This window comes from Microtus pennsylvanicus, chromosome 17, assembly GCF_037038515.1.
Source record: "Microtus pennsylvanicus isolate mMicPen1 chromosome 17, mMicPen1.hap1, whole genome shotgun sequence".
Lineage (NCBI taxonomy): Eukaryota > Metazoa > Chordata > Mammalia > Rodentia > Cricetidae > Microtus > Microtus pennsylvanicus.
In genome coordinates, this window is record NC_134595.1 from 45,449,961 (window position 1) to 45,472,868 (window position 22,908).

Genomic DNA, 22,908 nt, shown 5'->3' on the forward strand with positions numbered 1-22,908 from the left:
CGAAAAAATTATTTTCAATGCTACTTCATAACTGTAATATTGCTACTGTTATAAATAATAATGTAAATAAATGTATGATATGTAGAATATCTAATATGCAACCCTGTGAAAGGACTGTCTGAACCCCCAAAGTGGTCATGACCCACAGGTTGAAAACCACTGACTTAGAAGAATACTAATTGAGATGTAAACTGTGGTGAACATGCACCTATTGGGTCTCAGAGATGATCAACTCACCAACAGCTTTGGCAGTTGCTCAGGGCCACATCTCCACCTCTGGCCACATATGTGAGGGTTTCTTCAGGTTGGTGCCCTTCTGTTTCTTCTAGGGAGCCACTTTGGGGAAGGATAGGTTCTTGTTCTCCAATGTCCTCTTCTTTCTGATCTGTCTCTATCTGAATCAAAGGTACGTCTCTTGAGCAAAGCGGCTGCCTGGGGCTTTTGAGAACAATGGCATCGTGGCACGAAGAGGTTTCTTTTCTAGGATCAAAACCACCCAGTTTCTTACCAGGAGCTGTTTTGCTCGGAGATGACACTGGGGAATGGTTGTTTTCAGTATCAGCATCCTTTCTCTGGTAATCAACCGACTCCTGTACCAGCAGAGCTGGCCCACTGTGTCCTCTGCTGGTGGCTACTCCGTTTGCACCCTTCTCTACTTTCAAAGAAGAGCCACTTGAAACAGGACCAGGATTGACACCTGCTGCCTCGCCATCATCCACAATAATTTTATTTTTTCTCATGAGAGCCTCAATGGAGGTGGCCCATGTTTCATGAATGAGCATGTTTGTGATCTGGTCAGTCCCACTTCTGCGATACAAACAGGAGTCTGATTGGCAGAGACCAGATGAGGAAAACCTACTGACTGGCTGTACATTTAGCGAATCTTGAGGGCAGTTTTGGGCAAAGCCATCTAAGGAGTTGGCTTTGACTGGTGCGTTTACAGTTAATCTGGAGCATGGGGACCTACTGTCAGGCATAGATGACTGTCTGTAACATAGTGGGGAGCGGGCCGAAGGAGACAGCAAGCCTGTGGTCCAGTCATGGCTGCTTCGTCTGGAGGAGGTGCCATCTTTGCTTTCTTTGGCGATGTCCCTCAGCATGTACCTGTAGAACTCCTCAGTGATGCTCTCTGTGCTGGACTGTTTAGAGGGGCAGCTCGGCCTCACGTTGAGGTGGTCATTTTTCTGGCAAGCCTGCTGCATTGCTGAGCTCAGAATACTGCTGGCATTTTTGCCAGCATAGTAATCCAGCAGTAACTCAAATCCCCTCCCCTCGTTTTCCATCTGTTTCACCATGAACCTGGAAAACTCCTCGGTGATGCTCTCACAGCTGGACTGTTTGGAGACTGAGCTGGCGCGGCTAACTGGCTGGCTTAAGGTACTCATTAAACCCAGGCTATTAACGTAGACCCTGGCTTCAGAGTCCTCCTCAGGAATGCTTTCGCAGCTGGAGGCCTTCAGCCTGTTCCACCTATCACCTCCCAGGAACCGATTCCGGGAACAGCTCTGGGCTTGCCACACTCCATCCACCATGGAGAACTCTGTGAGGTTCATGATCTTGGCTGCCACTTCATTTGCGAACGTGCTGACGGAGTCCGGAGAGTCTTCAAGGTTCACGGACTCATCCATGACCCTGTTCATCAGCTTCTCTTTCAGCTCTGGATGCTCGTCTGTTTTCCTCTTGATTTCGCTGAGGCGAGGTGGTTTGTGCTTCCTCACAGTGCTCCCACCGCCCGAGTTCTCCTTCTTCCTCTTCAAGGATCGGCACGGTCCATTGGGCGCCACCAGAAGCTCGTTCCCTCTTTTCCAAGCACAAAACCACGGCTGTTTTCCATTGGAGTTGTCAAGGCAGATTGCAGCAATTTCGGTTGCCATGGAGACAACAGTCTCTGCCAATTCTTCGGCAAAGTCTGTGATGCAGTAGACCTCGGACTGCTTTGCCTGTAGTGTAGACTGAGCAGGGAACACCAGGTCATCCCCTAACGAGGATCGGTTAACTTGAACTTCGTTGTTTATGGAAGCGGCCCAGGTGTGTTTCTCTTGGGTGCTTAGAACAAGGCTGCCTTCAGTCTCCTGGGAGCCACCACAGCACTCGACTGCGCTGGGTGACGTTCCTGTTTCCGTAGAGGCTCTCTGTTCTTTGCCAACCAAACTGAGTGCGTAGTCAGGGTTCTTTGAGGCCTCTCCCATAAGCTTTTTCAGGTTTATTTCCTTGGGGGATGTTTTAGCAGCTGGACCAAGCATTCTGTGGCAGCACGAGAATTCAGATGGAAGCCTGGAGTTGTTGCAAAGTCCAGACCTTGCTCCCTCTGTGCTTTGCTTCGGAGGTGCATCCTCAACAAGATCACCTCTGACAAGGCCAGTGCCGTGCGCATTGCTAAGAGAATGGTTGCCGGAACATGCTGAAGCTTTTGCCCCTGTTTGACCAGCAGCCTGATCAAATGACTGGCAACCTAAGGGTTCTGCCTCTGTCCACCTGAGGGTCTCTTCAGAAAGGCCAGTGGAATGGTCACTGGGTGTTACAACGTGACTCATCTTTTTGAACGTGAAGCAGATCACGTTGTGGAGAAGCTGGTTCACACTTTCCATTAAGGGGTCAAGAATTCCCCAGGGATGTCTTTCATCAGTGGGGCGAGTTGTTAAGTTTGTCTGGTGAACCTCATCAATGCAATGCTTGAGGATGACGTTGGCCAGGGTCTGTGCCAGTTCATTCCTTTGGGTGTTCTCTTTGCTTAGGCTCTGGGTTCTGGAAGTGATTTCTACGACTCTCCTGTTCACAGAGTCCAGGAGGTCTCCAATGCTGCCGTATGCATCAGGTCGCGCTAAGACTAGAGCAGCCTCTCTGAGCAGAGCCTCTGCAATGGCTTCCTTCCCCAGCTCCGTGCTCCTCTCTGTCACTAAACTTTCAGCTGAGGATATTTCTTCAGAAGCCCCAGAGGTGGCCAAGACGTTACTTGGAGCAACAAAACATGTCACCTCTTCTCTTTCAGCCAGGCCGCAGACAGCAACAGCGCTTGCCACCTGTGTCATGCCGCACAGAGCTGACGGAAAGGAGTATTCAGTTATAGACGGTTCCATGAGTACTTGCGGCACTTGAGTTTGTTGTACCCCACTGCCTCTCTGGGTATAGCTGGATATCAGGGATTCCTGTTCCATGGTGAGTCTTTCTGTGGCCTGTGGACTGGAAATGGTTCCAATGACCGTGGCTGCACAAGCCAGGGCAACTTCTAGGGCGCTCTGAGTGGATCTGCGGGAGCCTTCTCCAGAAGGGATGCCTGTGGTTTCAACAGAAACTTCCGTCTCAGGCCAGGAGACACTTGGCTCCAGTGCAGCGTCACTACCTTCTGGGCTCTGCACAATGACAATTTTGGGGAGCTCATCCCATGAACGAGGGACCACTGCATCTTTTGTACAACAGCCACTGGGAAGCAGAGCACTTCCCACAGAGAAACTAACCGAAGATTCCCCGGGGACTGTGGGTTGCGCCTGAGACAATCTGATGAAGGCATCTTGCAGCACCGATTCCGCTAAGTTTGTAGCATACTCGCCCGTGGTGGCTTTTCCATTTTGAACAGGAGGAAGAGAATTTTGCAGGCCACCATGATCTCTGGGGTTGCTACCCTGCTCAATGACTGCTTCGCAGGAAGAAAGCCCCTCTTTCTTAACCATGGAGAGATAAGCATCCCGAGGGATAAACAGCATCTGAGATGTTTCTGTTTCTCCTTTGATGTTTTCTGGGTACGCTTGGTTTGTGGCCAGCTGCTTGGCCCCTGCCACTTCACTTTTCCCACGGGATGACCTGGCTGACGGATTGACACTTTGCAAGGGTGTGTTCTCTGCTATGTTTTCCTTTGGCCCTTCTGTTTTCATGGGTGTACGGTGTTTTCTGGTTTGTTTTTCCCCTAAAGAACAATGCAACTTTTCCTTGTGGTAATCCCATCCTTCCTGAGTAGCTTCCTTTGGCGTTTTACCTTCCAACACATTAGCTGACACGTTTATAGTTTCGAAACCTAGTAAAGAGAAAATGAGGGAGGACCGTCGTTACCTTTTGGATAGCAGATTCTAATGGGCCTAAACTAACAATTACTTTCTAAATTTACTTCCAGCTCTCCACCCCCTGTCTTTAGTACAACACTGTGACTGTTGCCTCCTTTAAAGTAAATCTGATACAGATGTTGAATTTTGCTTTGCAGCGTGGCCTTCTAACACTCCTTTAATGCGGGGATTGGGAGAGGAAAGATATATTTGGGAATGATGGCTTGCTGTCATTTTTCCTTGGGGAAGTGGCACAGGAAATTGCAGTGTAGGGAAGGGAGAGAGAAGGGGTGGGGACAAGGGGGCAAGAAGAAGAGTTTCATAGGAGCTTTGTTGCAAAGATTTGTACTAAGGAATGCACAGGACCTGCCTCAGCAACAATGCAACACTTTATGCAATTTTCTTCTCTGGGGGTTGAGGTGGGAAGAGGGACCCTGAGTTTGCTAATGAGTCAGTAGATGTAAATGATGGCTGAGCACTTTCCTGCCTCGTTCCCTTCTTGTCTCACAAACACCACTAATTGTAAACACTTTTAGAAACCAAGGCTTAAAAGAGATCAGAGAGAAGTCTTAGGTATCAGAGTCTCAAAGTGAAATTCTGGGATACAAATCCAAGCCAGGCCAACTTGGTTTCTCTTGGTAATGCTGGCATTTCTGGAAGTTTCAGGGAAACTAACTTTCCTGTTCAGAAGAAACTTCTTGGCAGGTGGAAAGGTTTCCCTTTAGAGCACACAGATTTCCCCCAGCATCCCTAAGGCATCTTCTGGGAGCCAGCATGCATCCAGCCATTAAGCTGCCTTAAATACATTAGTCAGCATGTTCTCCAGTGTTGTCTTCATATTGTTTGTCTCATCAAACCTGACCAAGTAGAGAGTGTGAGGCATCAGCTAAACTGACGTGGCCTGAAACTTTGCTGGACTCCCTCTGACAATGCTGTGGGTCGGGGGACATGCTTGCTTTATCAGTAACGTCTTACCACTCCTGTATTCCTCCGCCTCGATGTCCTCCTCCATGTGCTCAGAGGCGGTAAGGAAATCTTCCTCAATTGAAGACAGAGAACAGTTTGTGTCATCCTCCAGCTTCAAGACGCTGGTCTCCAGGTGGAGCTGGCGCTCCTGCACCACTTCAAGACCAATTAAGAACTTGTTGATCTCAAAGATGATGCAGTTGGTACTGTTTGGTCTGTTTCCTCTTGCACACTGGACCAAGCAGATATCAGGCAGCCAAGGGCACTGAAAGCAGACAGAAAAGAAGGCACTTTCTCCAAAACGGCAATAAAAGACGATCATGGGTGACCTTATTCTTTTCCCCAAGCTCTTCTGAGAAAAGGAGAAGGGCTCTTAAAAATATTGGAAATATCTTCAGAGCTCCTGCCAATAAACTGTTTTTAAAAAAAGCATCATACGACATTTTGGAACAGAGGGCATTTAGAAGAAAGCTTTCCTTAAAAGAAAACAATTATCTGTCTCATATAGCTGAGATTTCCCTCATCAAAGCAGAAAACCAAACTGTTCAAAATTGAATAGGGAAGGAAGATTTCATTCAACTTTATTGAAATAAGCAGAGTGAGAACAGAACCCAGGCCATCACTGGGAGGAAACAAAAAGCAATGTGGATTTAAGGCCGGTTGTGTTTGCTAATTGGCTTTACACAAAAGAAAAGTAAAATGTTGTCTACTTGGGAGCCAGTGGCCTACAGATGGCAGTACCCCATTCTCTCCTAGAATGGGAGAGGGGAGCTGGTTTTAAGGCATGGTTCTCAGGTCCTTGGATAAAATACTATTTGGTCATAAAACTGGAGAGAGGTTTACAAAGAGAGTTACATGTCATATGGGAAAAAAATCACAGTAATATCTTTCTTGGACTAAATGTTTAGGGGTAGGAAGTAGGCTAGGGCTTGGGTCAGGAAGCTTGGCTGAAAGCTTATAGAAGGGGTTCTTGGGCTTCTGGGCTGCCTCTCTTGTTTAAATGGAGACCTTTTCTCAGAATATTGTTCTTTGTTATCTCTATAGTAGTCAATAAGGCCTCTGTTAGTGTTTTGGCTATGGAGTTAATCGTCCTTTCAACTATATGCGGGCTTCACTTTGGTGTTACTCTCTTGAAGGAGCCAACATAAAATATAAAGATGCTCACTAAGAGAGGTCTGATGATCTTTACAGCACAACACACATTCCTTTCCAGGCCAATGACAAAGGGGCCTGAGTGATGGGCTCATGCCTCAGGTATGGTCAGAGTCATGGACCACCGGGTTGTTCTTCTGGATTCATATTCATTACTCATGCTCTTTCCATTAAAAGAGCAGCAAACGTTTCGTTTCTCCTGAACAGATACCCAGTAAACCAAAGCAACAACAACAAAAGATTGTGCACAGTTCTCTGCATGTGTGGGTGGAGGGTGTATATATGTGTGTGTATGTGTGTGTGTGTATATATATATATATATATATATATATATATATATATATATATATTCATATATATATATGCATATGTTCACAGGAATGCCAGTGCTCTTGTGGAAGCTAGAGGTTGACATTGGGTGTAATTAATAATCTTCTGTCACTCCCCACCTCCATAGCTTTTGAGACATAGTCTCTCACTAAACTTGGACCTTTTATTTTTGGCTAGATGGGTCAGTGAGTCTCCAGGACCTGCCCACTGCTATGGCCACACCTCCCAGCACTGAGATTATAGGTGTATCGTTGAAACACGTGTCCTTTACTTGAGTGCTGGGGATCTCAACAGAGGCCACCATGCCTCCACAACAAACACTCTACCACTGAGTTACTGCCCCAGCCCCCACAGTTTCACTTTTCATAATGTCAATAATATATAGATTTATAGCAGATTTCAGGGGAAATATCTCCAAATGGATACAAGAGTTAATGGACAGGGGAGAAATTCAGTCCTTAAGTAGAATTAGAAATGTTTGGAAATAAATATTTGATGTCTGAATGGTCACTTTTCAAAAGAGATGTTTCAATCCGATGCTCATCTGTGGGTGGCAAATCGGGTCTAATGCTGGTGTGTGGTTATTTCTGGGGAGCACAAGACCATGGAAAAGAATACAGGCATATAGACACCCATAAGCTGTTTCCAGAAGCAGTTTAGCGTTTTCTTATCTGTGTTTCATGTATCCACTTTTGGCTGAATATTGTAACTAGAGTCATTGTAGGAAAGATGATTTTAAAATAAAGAAGTCAATCATTTACAGAAGGGCTCGGGAGCTCCTAGTTTCAGGGACAGAATTTAATTATGCACATTTGTGATCAGAACTGCTTTTTAAAGATGGTGGCACATAGCCTTGCCTTTAAAAGTGTGGGATGTGGACTTGATGTCTCAGCCTTTTCTGGACGCTCTTTTGCAATGCATAATTTCAGACTTCGACCCAGTTACACTAAATCATGCTCCACAAGAAATACCCAGTATTCACAGAAGGCTTCTGTGAAGTTTGAAAAGAAGAAAGGCTACACCTGGGCCTTTGCAAACTCATGCATGTGTGGCTAATCACATCCTCATCTCACAGGGAGGACAGCCACAGGAGTAGACAGGACTGTTGCCTATGATAACCTTCTCAGCATATCTGCTTCTGTAGCCAAGTGTCTCGGTTAGCTCTTATTGTCAACTCAGTCTTGAGTCACAAATCTGGGAATAGGGACCCCCTCCCCAAGTTAACTCTACCTCAGTAAGACTGACCTGTGAGTACATTGGTGAGAGATCGTCTTGACCAGTGACTGATGAGAGAGGATCTAGCGTACTATGGGAGGCACCATCCCTAGGCAGGTGCACTTGGGCTATATAAGAAAGCTAAGAGTGTGAGACAGTGGGTAGCATTCCTCTGTGGTTTCTGCTTTAGCTCCTGCTCTACTGTCCCTCAATGATCGACTATTACCTAAATGTGTCAGCTAAAACCTTAACCCTATCCTCCATGATAGGTGGTGTTATTGTAGCACCAGAAATCAAACAGGAACAGAAAGTAATTAATTTTTCTAACATTTTGTTTAACTACTGGCTATTGAAATGTTTTTGAAAGATGATGTAGGGGAGTCTTCTGTTTTGTGTTGATTTCATTGGTTAATAAAGAAACTGCCTTGGCCATTTGATAGGCCAGCCCTTAGGTGGGTGGAGTAGACAGAAAAGAATTCTAGGCGGAAGAGGGAAGTGAGGCAATCGCCATGCCTCTCCTCTCTGGGGCAACCGCCATGGAGCCAGCCGCCAGGTCAGATATGCTGAATCTTTCCTGATAAGCCATCATCTCGTGGTGCTAACAGATTATTAGAAATGGGTTAATCAAGATGTGAAAGTTAGCCAGAAGAGGCTAGATATAATGGGCCAGGCAGTATTTAAAAGAATACAATTGTATGTTGTTATTTTGGGTGTAAAGCTAGCCATGCAGGAGCTGGGGAGGAATGCAGCCCGCCGCTCCTTCTTCAGATAGAGAAGGGAGAAAGGAAAGACTGGAGAGAGCTTGGGGAGGGGGGAGGGGGAAGATGGAGGAAGGGCAGATATAGGAGCAGGAAAGAAGATATCTACATTAAGGGAGCCATTTTAGGGTGGGCAAGAGACTTGGCTCTAGAGGGGATCCCAGGTGTCCATGGGGATGTCCCCAGCTAGGTCCTCGGGCAGCAGAGGAGAGGGTGCCTGAACTAGCCTTACCCCACTATCACACTGATGATTATCTCGAATATCACCATAGAATCTTCATCAGGTGACGGATGGAGATAGAGAGAGAGACCCTCATCAGAGCAATGGACTGAGCTCCCAAGTTCCAGTTGAAGAGCAAAAGAGGGAGAAGATGAGCAAGGAAGTCAGGAGAGCGAGGGATTGGTCCACCTACTGAGACAGTGCGCCTGTTCTAATGGGAGCTCACCAAATCCAGCTAGACCGGGACTGAACAAACATGTGATCAAACTGGACTCTGAATGTGGCTGAAAATGGGGGCTGACTGAGAAGCCATTGATAAAGGCACTGGGACTTGTTTCTACTACATATATTGGCTTTTTGGGACCCTATTCTATTTGGATGCAAAGCTTCCCAGGCCTGGATATAGGGGGGAGGGCCTTGGACTTCCCACAGGGCAGGATTCCCTGCCCCCTCTTAAGGAGGGAGGGGGGAGGAGGGTGAGTGGGAGAGCAGGAGGGGAATAGGAGGAGGGGAGGAAGTGGAAATTTTTGAATGAAAAAAATTAACAAACACACAAAAAAGAAATGTTATTTTGTTATTATTTTTCTTGAATGGCCACAGTACATGTTCATTAGTGGTTTGAGATGCATGCATGTGGACTGCTGGGTTTGTACTTATACATATTTAATAATACACATAGACAATAAGGTTCCACAAATAACTGTAAAGTAGCTTTATAGGAACAAAATGCTTAACTTGCTCATGACTGTAAACCCCAGTATGACCAAGCCATTAGTAAGTCATGAGTGTATTGTGAGGTCATCCCTAAAGATGACTTGTTCAGACTTCCCTGGCTAATTGAGCATACAGTTTATGCCTGGCTCTACATCCTTACTTGTGATTTAGCAGACCACTGGTTTTAATGGGGGTAAACCAGACAGTCACAGAATATCTTTAAAAAGTAGATACTTGCTATGACGGTTAAGATGAGGTTCCTTGCTGATGATGCTCCCACTTTTCTGACCCACTAAAACAGGTGATGTGGTGTCTGTAAAATGAGATAGTAGCTGTGGGAGGCCTGGGAATCTGCCGAGAGGTGAAGAGATGCAGATTAAGTGATGGAGAGACTGATAAAAAGGAAGTATGAGATCTAGAGACAGGCACTGATAGATTGTAGGGAAAAGGATGCACAAACTGTGAACACTTTGTTTGCTCTTTGGCATGGAATTCTTACCAGATGGGGCTCAAGCTCCTGGCCTCCAGTGGTCCTCCCACCTCAGCATCTCAGATAATGGAGACTCTAGTGTCCTGCAACCATGGTTGACTTCGAACATTCTTTACTATGTTATATTTAATAAGGTATTGGTAACTCTACTCTCACCTATTCCATGGGACATTTTTACTCCTTTGGTAACCATAATTTACCCACTTTGTCCTCATACTCTGTGAGGTAGAATTTTTCTGCTTCATTTACTGTGTAAGAAATCCACAGGAAGCTCATCTCTATATCCAGGGGTGAATCTTGGCCTGGCCAGGCTGAACAGTACATTTCACAAATGAGAGTGACTGGTTAAGAAATGAATATATAACACATGAGAACCAAAAGAACTCAATGAGACATTTGAGAACAAGCTGAAATGGTAGTTGTAGTCAACTTGAACTCAAAAGGATAATGTCTCCTGTGTCTGATAAACAGGACCTACAAGGAAAGCAGGAAGGAGGCTATAGGAAAAATCTATGTCCTGTTCAACATGAATCAAGTCCCTTCATCTTTTCTACTCCCTGTGTTTTCTTAGTTACATGAAACCATACATACTCTGTGTTCTTAATTCTACTTTCAGTCATGGTTTTTCTGTTTCCTGTCCTTCTAGTTATGTTTAATTAAGAATACTAAATAAGGTCATTCAAAATATTCCAAGTTCAGTTTAAGGCTAGGCCCAATTAACATCAGTATCAACTTTCATGGATACAGAGAAGAAAATTGGTACCTCCCGATTTTAATACTTGAAATTGCTCATGTTAGCTACAGCTGAGCACATCAGTAAAAAATAATCTAGTCTTATAAAGATGATAGGAATAAAGTTTTCAATTGTATATTTAAAGTCATAGAAAATAATTTATGTAGAATTCATGGAAAATTTATAGTTAAAAAGCATTGTTATTTAGCTTCAGAATTAAGAATATAGGATTACTAAGCAGCAAAGTTTTCCTATTCATTGATTCATTTATCACATTGTTTGAAAAGTGATTATTAAAATGTTTCAATTTTAATATAAAGCAACTCATATTTTAGAGGATACCTGAGAGAAAAAAAATAGTTTCAATTTTTTTATAGGATGTTGGGTTTCTTAGAATTTTGCTCTATTTTTTCTATCAAAACTAAAATTCATTTTGAATAAAAGGTACTTTGTACAAATTTCATTTCTCAAGTTGATGTTCCCAAGTAGAAATTAATTCATTCTCCTTCGTAGATAGATAAATTCAGGCTGAGAAATACCCAAATCCTTCAGGTTCAAATCTCAACTCTTGGTTGTTCAGAAAGATTGTTTCTCTTTGCTGACAAGATGTAAATTATTGAATATTATGGGATTCTTGTTTTATTAGTGAAAATGATTGCACTAATGTGCGGATAGATATGTTGTCAGGCCAAGGGCTGGTAAATAGTGCTTGCTCTCCACTTAAGTTTTGACTTCCAGAACTAGTTAGAGTTTACTTTATGATATTAAGGAACTTTTTCCTAGAAAAATCCTTTAAGTAGGGAGCAGATCATTCCTGGGCATAAAGGCAGAGGAAATACAGGCCTGTAAGCATTGCAAAAATACTTACAAACTTCAGACTTGAAATTTTTTCTGATCATCATTGTTTTGCTCAATATAAAGGACACTTAAAACTTAGAGCCATTTCTCGATACCCACCCTCCAGAAATCCAGATAATGAAAAGTATTATTATATTGATGTTTCAGTCAGAAAATTCAAACAGATTAGATAGAGATCTGCCCTAAGTCTCTGGAGTCAAGGCAGAATAAAGGCTGGCTTTCCAGGATTCTGATATTTTGGTGCAGAGCAAATGCTCACTACTTTGGAACCAGCGAATATATTGTTACAGCGAACCTTGTGTGTACTTTCATTGCAAATTGACTTAGAAGCTTTAAATGCATTCTTCAAAGTAGTGTTGTGATGGTTTAGACAACAGCAACAAAGAAGAATCTGTCAAAGAATATAATACTTTCATTCCTACTTTATTATTAATGACATTCTTTCTTGTGGGATTTTATTCCTTGGGGCCAGCGTACTTCCTTCCCATCCCAGAAGCCACATTCTCCACTTACAAGCTTGGCTAATTTGGTATTTCTTCAGGGGCAAATAAGCCACAGAAGAATGATGCTATAGGATGGTATGATAATCAGATGATGCATACTAGAATTCTGGGTTTGTTCCTAAAAGAGAAGATTCTGATTTTGAATATTTAGTGAGGCCTTGTAGACCAGAAAGTGAAATAACCCAGGATCTGCTCAAGTCCCAGTGAAACAACCCTGAGGATCTGAGAATTGATGCAGAGGAAAAAAAACCCTATCAATCTCTAAGTGGTGCTGTGTGGGAGACACCGGGATAAAGGCCAGTATCAAATACAGAGTCACCATGGACTCTTCCACTACAGCTCTTGCACAGCATCTGTTTGGGGTCATATCTATTTGACTACAGAAAAGTTTATCACTAAGTGACTAGTTGATTGAGAACTATCAACCTTACCTGTGAAATGTCAAAATCTGCCTGGAGGTTTCCAGAGGCTAATCCACTGAGGAGGACAATTTCATTTTCTTTCGGCTGTTGGACATTCATGGAGTTGATGAGTTTTGGAAGGTCTGGTGAGACATTGAGCAGTTTCTGTGGGGTAAAACTTTGTTAGTTCAGAGGATTCTTTTATACTCCCAAACTATTCCATCTACAAAAATTATTTATTAGTTAGAATATAGATATATTAGCTGCTTAGTCTATAGATCCTTGTATCACAACTCCTGCACTTAAGACTCAAGGATCATTGTAGAAGAGTCAGGCAGAAAGACTGTGGGAGGAAGTGGAACAAGAAGTTTGCCGTGAGATTATTTCTTGCTACACCTATGAAGTGCCACCAACGTGACTGTCTAAACCTGACCTGAAACTCAGGATTCAACCCTAGGCAGAGGACTGCAGGCAGCCAAGGAATATTGAGAGCAGGATAAATAGTATTCCCAGGGAAAAACCCAACTGTCTAATAACAAATAGTCATCCATGAAAAACATCACACACACACACACACACACACACACACACACACACACACACACACTATCACCACCACCACCAATTAAACAGGACCATGAATTTGAATGAGAACAGGTAGGTGTGCATGGGAGAAATTGAGGGATGAGAAGGAAAGTAGGAAATGATTTAATTATATTATAAGCTCAAAAAATAAAAATACTAAAATCCTTGGAATCTAGAAAAGAATCTGTTTCAAATTAGATAAGAAGAATAGAGCATTTAAGCTTGAAATAAAGCCTCTGACTTCAAGTTTTCCAAAGTGAAGTTTGACAATTCCTATTACACAATAGGAATAAACATTAGTTTGGAAATATTTTTTCCTCTTGCTAGTAATCTTCTGTTCCACTAAACTCAATAATAAAAAAATCATATCCAATACTGATTTTGCTTTGACTATGTTCTAAGCAGTTTGGTAAAGCCTGCATATGTGACATCCTATTCCATTTAATCCTTAACAGATTCCTATGTGAATGAGGTGCCATAATTACTTTCATATAGTTATAAATAGCCTATGGCCTAGAAAATGGTAAGTTTACCGTTTCTGTGTAAGAAAATCCATAGCTGAAAACTCTCTTAAGTCATTCTATAAACCATGGAAACACAGTTACTATAATGGGAATCTGCTTCTGCCCTCTCTGTCCTCTTTCTGAAGGACTCTACATACTAACTCCATTGAATAAAGCTACATGCACGATTCTCTGTGAAACCTTTAGAGCTACCCAGGGAACAATATTTGGAATCTGGTGAAAGTTTCTAGTGAACAATACCTGTGAATAACTTGATTCAACTATACCAAGGAAACATGTAGAAGCACTGAATAATCTCAGGTTCGGCACGCACTGTGACTGGGTCCTGAATCACTGTGTGCCTAGTATCAGTTAAGTGAGGCATGTGTGTATTGTTGTGTGATAATCCAATTGCAAACATGCTGTTTTATCAAATGAGGTAAAGCCTCTCAGTGTTGGGCATGTAGTGACAAACTGTGACATTACTTAAGTCCTTTCGTTGTACCACAGGCATGCTCAGCCTCTAAGGAACTGAACAGACATTCAAGAATTTAATGCAGTTACACCAGTTCTCAACCTTGAATGGGCCTGGGGAAGTTGGCTGCTATGAGGTGCAAAATATTCAAGCTCATGGTGTGGGTAAGACAATGAAAACACAGTTGAGATAAGACTTGGGCAAGATTTAATGAAAAGAATGGGAAAGAAGTAATCCTGGGAGCCAGGGGAAAGAGCTGGCTACCTTCACCCGAATTATAAGAAACCTAGGAAAAGGCATGCCAGACTGTGGTGTGAAAGTGAAGCAAGGACAGAAATAGTCACTTTAGGATGCTGACAGGCAAGGGGAGGTGCGTTCCTGAACAGTTTGCAGGCAGGGAAAAGTGGCTCTCAAACATACATACACACATACATACATACATACATACACACATATATGCACACACATACATATATGTGTATATATGTATATACACATATACATACATGTATATATACATATGTATATATATACATGTTTGTATATGGGGCAACAGGTGCAGAGCAAGGTCGAAGAAATGGGCAGTGATGAAACCATCTACGCTTCTACAGAGCGCATCATAGATGACAGTGTCTAGCCTTCATCACAGGCTCCTGGAGGGCTCCAGGTCCAGATATTACCTGTTGCAGGTTCTCTGTGCTGCAGGCATCCTTGTTTACATCCAGATTCACAAAGCAGACCTGAAAAAGAAAGCAAAATAATCAATTATGTGAAGAGTCTATGCATCCTGTTATTTAAAAAAAAGTTTCTAAAATACAGTTGTAGAAAGTTTTAAAGTCTTAAGAATTTTATGTAGCTTGACATAGAGACCATCACTTAAGTTTGGGGCTCTACAAAGATTGCCAGCCCCCTTCTCACAGGTCTCAATTCTTATAGGAAATGCCTTCCTTTCATTGACCAACATAGTCAAACAATTCCTGGTTTTGCATGAGTTAGAGAATAATCTTCAGGTTTATGTTATTATCAAATCCCATGAAATAGAAAAGAAAATGAAAGAAACAAAGTAAAGAGCTTATAAATCATGAGTAATTTTCTACATTTCTCCCAGCACAATGTGTGATAATGGGTTCACACTTCCTGGGTACTGAGTTTATTTTAATTTATCTAGTTTTATTAAGGTTGCTTCTTAGTTGTTCATCTTAGATAAATGTCTAAATCAGTTAGTTTAAAATAATGGGTGCATTACTAAATATGAATTTCAAACAACATTGAAATAACTTACTCAAATTAAAATTTCTAATTTCCAGCATATTATACAGATAGGTAAATATTATGAGCACTGGGGTGGGGTTGGAGAAAGGATTAAGGAAAAATTTCCAGGAGATAAATTTGGTTTAGGAAAGTTAGAAAGGTTCTTTTAGGCAGAGAGTGAGGAGGATGTCCATAGACAACAGGCATAGTGCTTGGAGATAAAACCCAGTGTCAGGTAACAGAGAAAGAGTTGATTGTAGCCCAGCCTTGGAGAAAAGGAAGTGCTAAAAATAAAATCATAGAATGATGATATCAAATGAGATGAGAGGAATGAGGTTTTTATATCCCTCAAAATTTTTGAAATATTTTTATTCTTCACTCCTTGATTTGAATGTGTCAAATAGAGAACATCTTTAGAATTTGGGTAAGATGTGTGATCTTATTAGATGCTTGCAGATCTGTGGAGCCTTCTGATCTCAGTTGGTTGATACAAGGTCATGGTTTCTCAGAATCCACTCTTTTCCTTTTGAGATTAAAAAAAAAAAGGTTGACAGTTGAAAGTCTTAGAAACCAGCATGGAACAGACTGCCACTGCTCAGCTTCCAGACAAGAGATTTCCCCCAAGCTTTACAGGTTCACATGATCCCTGCATTGCATCATATGGTATAGTAGATACCTGTTGATTCAGCTCATTGGTATCAGAGTGAGATAAGGCCATAAAATGCTCCTTCATTTTCATTCAAACTGTTTCCTCAGGGTTAAATGGCAAGTTGGGAGTCATGGGTCATGTGTCCCTTTGCAGATAATACATTGCATGCACAGTAGATGGAAATCAGAAAGGCTTCACGATCTAGAAACATTTGAGGATTCACACAGTAATTGGAACTTTGACCTTGGAAAATTGGTTCAATATCCATTAGCGCTCAGGGGTTTAATAACACACTATCAGCACTGCAGATGCTGAATTAATTTGATGATTCTCCACTCACCTTTAAAAAGGCCCATTACCTTTCCTTTGTACATCACAAAATTCTCATTATTAAGTATCACAGTGGGAAAAGGCAGAACAGAGACCAAAGAAAGCTATCCATGATAGTGATTATCTGCCCTCCAATACAAACTTCAGTTATAAAAAGACAAATTCATTCATCTGCTGTGGGGTGTGATATGACATTTTGCTGATGTATGTCAACAACCTGCTTAAATCTGGCATGGAATACTTTTGTTTCTGTATCTTTGTGGTAGGATATTGAGTAAGGATTTTAGGGCCTAATCTATAATATATAAACACACACATTATATACACACATACATACATATATATTCACATATATGTACGCACATATATACTTCCTATATATATATACACACATATATATACATTGTTAAGGGAAATTTATTCAATAAAAAGAATAATAAGACATTATTAGATATAAAAATAATTTTTTTGTAAATAAATTATCAGTAAAACTTAAGTGTAGGTACAGGGAAGATGGTTTAGTGGGCACACAGCTTGTAACACAAGCTTGAGTTCAAATCCTCAGACCAAATAATAGCTGGAATAGTCTTTAATTACCCCTTTCATTTGGCAGCAATTTTAAAAAAGTATCTTCTCCATGAAGAGTAAAGACATACCCAAGTCTTGTTTTCATATGGTCTAGTGACTATTTTTCAGCTACTGAAATTCTTATTTATAAACCCTCTTACTGTTTTTTAGTTGAATTTCCATTTTAGTGGGGAGCTGTCAAATAGTTCCTTTCATGCCTGAATTATTACAGTTTTACTGCTTTATAGGATTATTATGATTTTTTGCTTTATAAACATAAGAACTTGGAGTAATTGTTGTGAGATTTTGATAAGTATGAGAAAAATGCATAGTTCATTTATAAGTATTGATGTTATGGTACTGGGTAAATTCCTTACCAGAGAAGACTTTGGGTTTGCTGAAAAACTATTTTGAATTTATATTTTTCATACTGATGACTGGGAAATTTTACATATGCAAGCTCTGCTCACTTCAGTCTTGTGCTTGGAGTATTGAGAAATGGAGTATGTACCAACATGGATATGATCTCTGTTGGAGGCTGTGTGGGTCCAATACAGATAATTCTTTTCCCTAACTGGACTGGTACGGAGTCGCGAGGAATAATCAGACAGTTTACATGGTCATGAAGGAAAGGCATCTCAGGGTCTTTTCTCCTGATGATCTCCCAAAGATCTCCCTTGTTTATTCTCCTAACAGCTTATATATCATCACATAAATTGAGCAGGAAAACACATTAGGTTGTCTCCTAGGTAACAGGTGAATGGCCTTTAATCACATCTGCATTCAACCTGTATGCTAGCTGTCACATAGGCATGAATTAGCATCTCTATAAAATATCCTTACAAAGATATCTTACAAAGAAAGAAGCAAAAACTTCCTGACCACCCGCTTCAGCCAACACCTCTCCTCAGGTGATCTACATTTATAACGAAAGAGAAGGAGCAGCATATTCCGACTATGGTTAGTCAGAGACAGCTCGTCTGCAGAGCTACGTGACCACCTCAGACCAGGCCTATGGCTTCTGTGCCATCCAGAAATATGGGCCTACAATCTCTGATCTGACTCCATCATGGCATGGCTTTTGGTTTAGTTGTCCCCTTCTATGGTAAGAATATCCTTGAGAGCCATTCCGTCTTGCAGGTGGCTAGCAATTCTTTAAGTGTATATGGAATGTCCCAAAGCCACATAGAGTGTATCTCCTAACTATAACCCCATCCAATCTCTCTAGTGCCAGACCTCACAAATCATTTGCGAATGTTGCTTGTCTTTAGTCCAGGACCTTGGAAGTAGAACCTCTGCTTTTTCAAAGCACTTTGCAGGTGTACCTGTGGCAGTTTTACAGTTTTCTACTCCCTGTGGAAATGGCCCGTGTGACTGGGCTGTTTACAAATCTAACTCCCTGTGACTTCAGGTCCTTTCTTTGGGCCTCAGTCATCCATTCATGCTCTGCCCTAAGGAAGACTGCAAATCTCTATATAGAAGAGCTGGGAAACGGTAGGTATGGAGTAGCAAGCTTTGAGAGACTAAGTACTCATCCTCTCTGAGGTATATGGGTTTTGGCCTCTGTGCACAGAAGGCAGGGGCTTTTCTTGTTCTTGTGGAGTTAGGTATCTGGAAGGAGAACACATCGCTAAAATGACAAGCAACATTATAAGATAAGGCAAAGGTAAAGGAAGGGCGGTGTGGACTGGACAAGGAAGATAGAAGCATAGGCTCAGTCACAAATGGTATCCCAGAGAAGATAAATTTGTAGCATGATTAATAAAAAACCCAGAGGCAGATATTGGGGTTTAAACTGAAGGTCAGAAAAGCAAAAAATCAGTCACTGGCTCTTACCTCTACCTCTGTCCGAAATGGCCATCCTGCCTCCAGGAATCTCAGAATGAGACTGTGTCTGAAAGCTGTCTCTTCTCTTTTATTCCTCTAGTGCTGGGATTAAAGGCGTGCACCACTACCACCCAGTTTCTATGGCAAACTAGTGTGGTTACTGGGATTAAAGGTGTGTGCCACCACTGCCTGGTCTGTAAGGCTGCTCAGTGCAGCTGTTTTTCTCTCCCATCATCAGGCAAGCTTTATTTATTAAACTACGAATGAAATATCACTACAGAGGTGAGCACAGGGGGAAAGTTCATATAATGAATGGACGATCTTTCCATGATTTACATCCACTGAACAACGATCCAGTGAGAGGCTTTGTATTCAGCTCGAGGGGGGGAGAATTCAGAGCGGTGAAGCCCAAAGAAAGAGGACTTCTGAGCAGAAGTCTTTTCTTCTGACATAGTGGAAACTCCGGGCGTCGGCTGGCATTTTAAAGGAGTTGAGTGAAAGAGGAAACCGACATTTCATGCTGCACTCATTGCATCGTAAGTGCTGAGAGAGCGCTGGATGTTTCCCAACTGGACAGCTTGTAGCTTGTGGTGGGAACATTTGGTAAGGAGAAGGTAAAATAAAGTTCCATGGAGGGCATTATTAGACTAGTTCTGTGTGAATAAACTAGAAAAGTCAAGGTTTTTTTTTTTTTTTGGTTTTTTGTTTGTTTGTTTGTTTGTGCTCCGGTTCTGCAGGCTGGAGAATGCTTTGCAGCAGTGATGGGGTCAGGGGCTGGGGCTGCAGGAGATGCCAGCTAGTGGACAATAGAGGCTCAACTTCCTTGTTGGCTCATCTCCTTACTTGATCAGATGCTACAGAGTTCTCAAGCAAAATACCTGAGTGAACAAATACAAGTATGCTACGTGAGCCCAGGAAGGATCTGGCAAAAGCTGGTTGTGTTTACAGAATTTCTGTTTCATTGAATATGGTCTATCTTCCGTGGTCCTTAATCAGGACCAAGGCACTGCTCCTCAGCTGTGTTTTCAGTTCTTATCACAAACTCAGGTGTGTCACTTGGTAGATGCTTAGTAAATTCTTTCTTTTTAAATGATTTATTGTTGTGTTTGTGTTTGTGTGTGTGTGTGTGTGTGTACAACAACTGAGAGAGTTTGGGTACCCCTGGAAGCCAGAGTAGGGTGTTGAATCATCTGCTCTTGGATTTTCAGGCAATTCTGAACTGTATGTGGGTGATGAAGACTAAACTCTGCTCCCTTGAAAGAGCAGCAAGTGTTCTTAACTGCTAAGCAATCTTCCGGCCCAGTGTGAATTGATTAATGGATGAAGTGGAAGCCCTCTCTCAAGTGGTAAGAATACCACAGGGGGCAGAAACCATGCCAGTCACTTCTCCTGATTATGTGATGAACTAAAGTGGCCTCAGCAGAGTAACAATGACAGAGAAAAATGGTGGACACCTCAAAGGAGAATTAACTGGAGGCACATTAATCTAGCAACTGGCAAGGGCGTAAAGTACTTAGACTAGCTTTACCTTTCTGCATGTGAAGATTTGCTAAAGACACAGGCAAAGCAAACAAGAAACTATACGAGAACAATAATTGGCAACGAGGAGACAGTAAATGCAGTAATGTTTTTCTTGGAACTCCAGCTCCTTTCTCTTCATGTAAAATGCATTTGCTTGTGTCTGTGCAAGTTCTTTGTTATATCTGCTGCTTGCAATTGGCTGAAGCAGATGGAAACTCATGGTCCCAAGGGAGCTCAGATCCTGCCCACCCTGAGCATGCTCAGCAGGGCTGCCTCTATGGTTGGACTCTGAAGGTTGTATTCACAAGCCGTTCCATTGTCTTTTAACTTGTCCTTGTGTACTTGTCAGTGTTAGTACAGAAATTGTAGGAATAAATGTCAGCAAGAAAATGATCTCATGCTATGATCTGATCTCTCTATAGAAAAACTATAAATGTTCATAGACAATATCCTGTTTCTTAGTGTGAATTTAGACAAGCAATCTCAATTATATTGTGCATGTATGTGTATGCACAGTGAACATAATATTGATTTTTCCTGTTTTTGTATGCCTTTCCCATTGAAACAGGGTCTTTTAATGAACCTGGAACTTTCCTTTCTTTCCAGTGTTAAGCACCTTGATCCTGACCCTCCCACACCTTAATTCTTTTCCAGCCTCAGAAATAGTATTACAGGCTCATAGCCATGCCTGTGAAATTTGTTGTCTAGTATGTAGTTGTGTGTCTTGGGGCAGGTGCAGTGAAAGCCTGATAAACCTGATGTGAGAAAGAGGTGACATTAAGATGTACTCAAATTATTCAGGGCCTTGAGTACCAGCTTCAGCACTCCCATAGGGTCCAACTAGGATTCATTATGGCAAGCAAAAACGTGGCTCATTGGATCTGAGGGTAAATTGAATAAACTCATGTATGCTACCTCTACATGCTCTTTATTACTTTAAGTGAAGAAGGAGTGAGAAGAAGAAGACAGGGAAGAGGCCATCTCTGTTTAGGTGGAAGTTTCATCCCAAGACCCCTCCCTGGGAGTTGCCTCAGTCCAGACTCTACCTCTGAGAAAGCCCACCAAACGATGACTTCTCCCCAGAGATGCGCAAGACCACTCCCACTGGGTATTTAAATTGCCCCCCCCCAGAATAAGACTGGTTATCCAGTCTTCCTTCCAGGTCTCATCTCTGGCGGGGTGGGTAGGGCTTGAAGACCACTAGGGAGCATTGGTATCCATTAAAATTCAGTTTGATTTGGATCATTGTGTCAGCAGAGAGGTTTATCAAGGTGCAGAAACTTTTCTTCTGGAGATCCCACCAAGGGGGCTGTTCTTCCCACCAGCCCAGAGCCATGTGTTGGGAAACCACCTTCCCCTGCACCTGCGCTCCACCAGGCTAAGATTGGCTTCCTCTGGGTTAGTTTCGATTTTCAAGTCATTGCCTTTAGAGGTCCAGGGCCTCATACAATTTTTGGGTTGTCCTGTTGAAGACACAGCTGTGCCAGGTGTCCAACCTGACCAAGACAAGGACCTGCCTTGTCCTCTGAGGTTCCTTTGTCAGGAGATGTCCTTTCAAGACATTTCTCACACCACTCTGGTTTTTTTTTACCCAAAGTCTACCTACTACAGTGGATGTATTGCCTTTAGGCTTCGGGTTTGGACTTGCAAAACAGGTACTTAACAAATTTGAGGCCTGATCCTCAAATGCCCTTGGGCTGCATTTTACAAAATCTCTTTAAATTGGAACTACCTGTCACCATATGTCCTTAGTGCCTAAAATTTTTGCCGACATGTAAACAAGTAAACAACTCCCCCCCGCCCGTGGTTTCTGGATGCTGTGCTCCAGCTCCCCTTCCCCATCCCACTCCCTGCTTCTCTTAGCTGTTTGTCTGCATCCTGACATGTAATCTGTTCATGCTGGGATTCTCCCTACAATGGATCCACTCCCCCTGTCCTTACCCTCTGAGCTGCACAGGTGTTCTGTCCTTAATGGGATCACCCATGTACTCACCTAGCTTCAGCAGCCTACTCCAAAATTTTTAAGTTGGTCAACTGACAGAGGCTCCTAAAAATGTTTCCTTAGTCTGTTAACATATATGTGTGAATAATGTGGCCATAGCATGCTTGTTTTATATCTGTGTGTGTATGTGTGCTTGTTTTAAAATCTGTAAAACCTGTAACTCCAAAAAAATACATAAACTCTGGAAAAATACAAACACATGGATAGCTGCCATTTTTCATAAAGGTAAAAGTAAAAACCTCAGTGCCATCTTTGGTAAGAGTATCCATGTGTGCTAGTCTGACCAAGGAGACGTTCTGTGTCCAATATGCTTTTGTTTATTAAAATAGTCCTGCTACTCTTCTTTCCTCTACTGACACTGGTAAGCTGTAGCTGATTGGGTAAACTTTATGCCCAAATTTAACTTATGTTTAATTTAGATATATCTGATAAGTAATGGTACCCTGATTCTCAAGTGCCTTACAGATGTGAGAGTATGGCATTTAACAAAAGAGTTTCTTATGATAGAGAGACATGCCAGCTCCTGAAGCATCCTATAGCTCCTCCAAGAAGACGCATGGGTGCAGAAGGCCTTTTGCCTGGAAGCCTGCCTTTGGGTATGGCAAAGCCACCCACACAGCAAAAAGCTGCCGTTCCCCTCATTAGCTTCCTGGACACTACACTGGTGGATAGATTGGCTCATCCTGCCAAGACAGGTAGACTAAACCCTACCCCTACAGAAAAATCTTCAGGCCTCCTGGACTCAGCAGCTAAAGGCAAATACTGCTTCTAAGACTAGTATTAGCCAAAGACCACGGAGAGAGTTGGGATTGCCTGTATAGCTA

The 22,908-nt window shown here is 42.3% G+C and overlaps 1 protein-coding gene across 8 annotated transcripts in view; it reads right to left on the reverse strand.

Moving 5' to 3' along the window:
• Sphkap (SPHK1 interactor, AKAP domain containing) overlaps positions 1-22,908 on the reverse strand; it is a 137,878-nt gene that overhangs the window by 24,006 nt on the left and 90,964 nt on the right. For all 8 annotated transcript variants that reach the window (XM_075952209.1, XM_075952212.1, XM_075952210.1 and 5 more), the window contains 4 exons: positions 14,618-14,677; positions 12,405-12,539; positions 5,010-5,265; positions 238-4,009 (listed from right to left, as the gene is read on the reverse strand). In XM_075952209.1, coding sequence (XP_075808324.1) covers positions 238-4,009; positions 5,010-5,265; positions 12,405-12,539; positions 14,618-14,677 — 4,223 coding nt within the window. The remainder of the gene's footprint in view (positions 1-237; positions 4,010-5,009; positions 5,266-12,404; positions 12,540-14,617; positions 14,678-22,908) is intronic.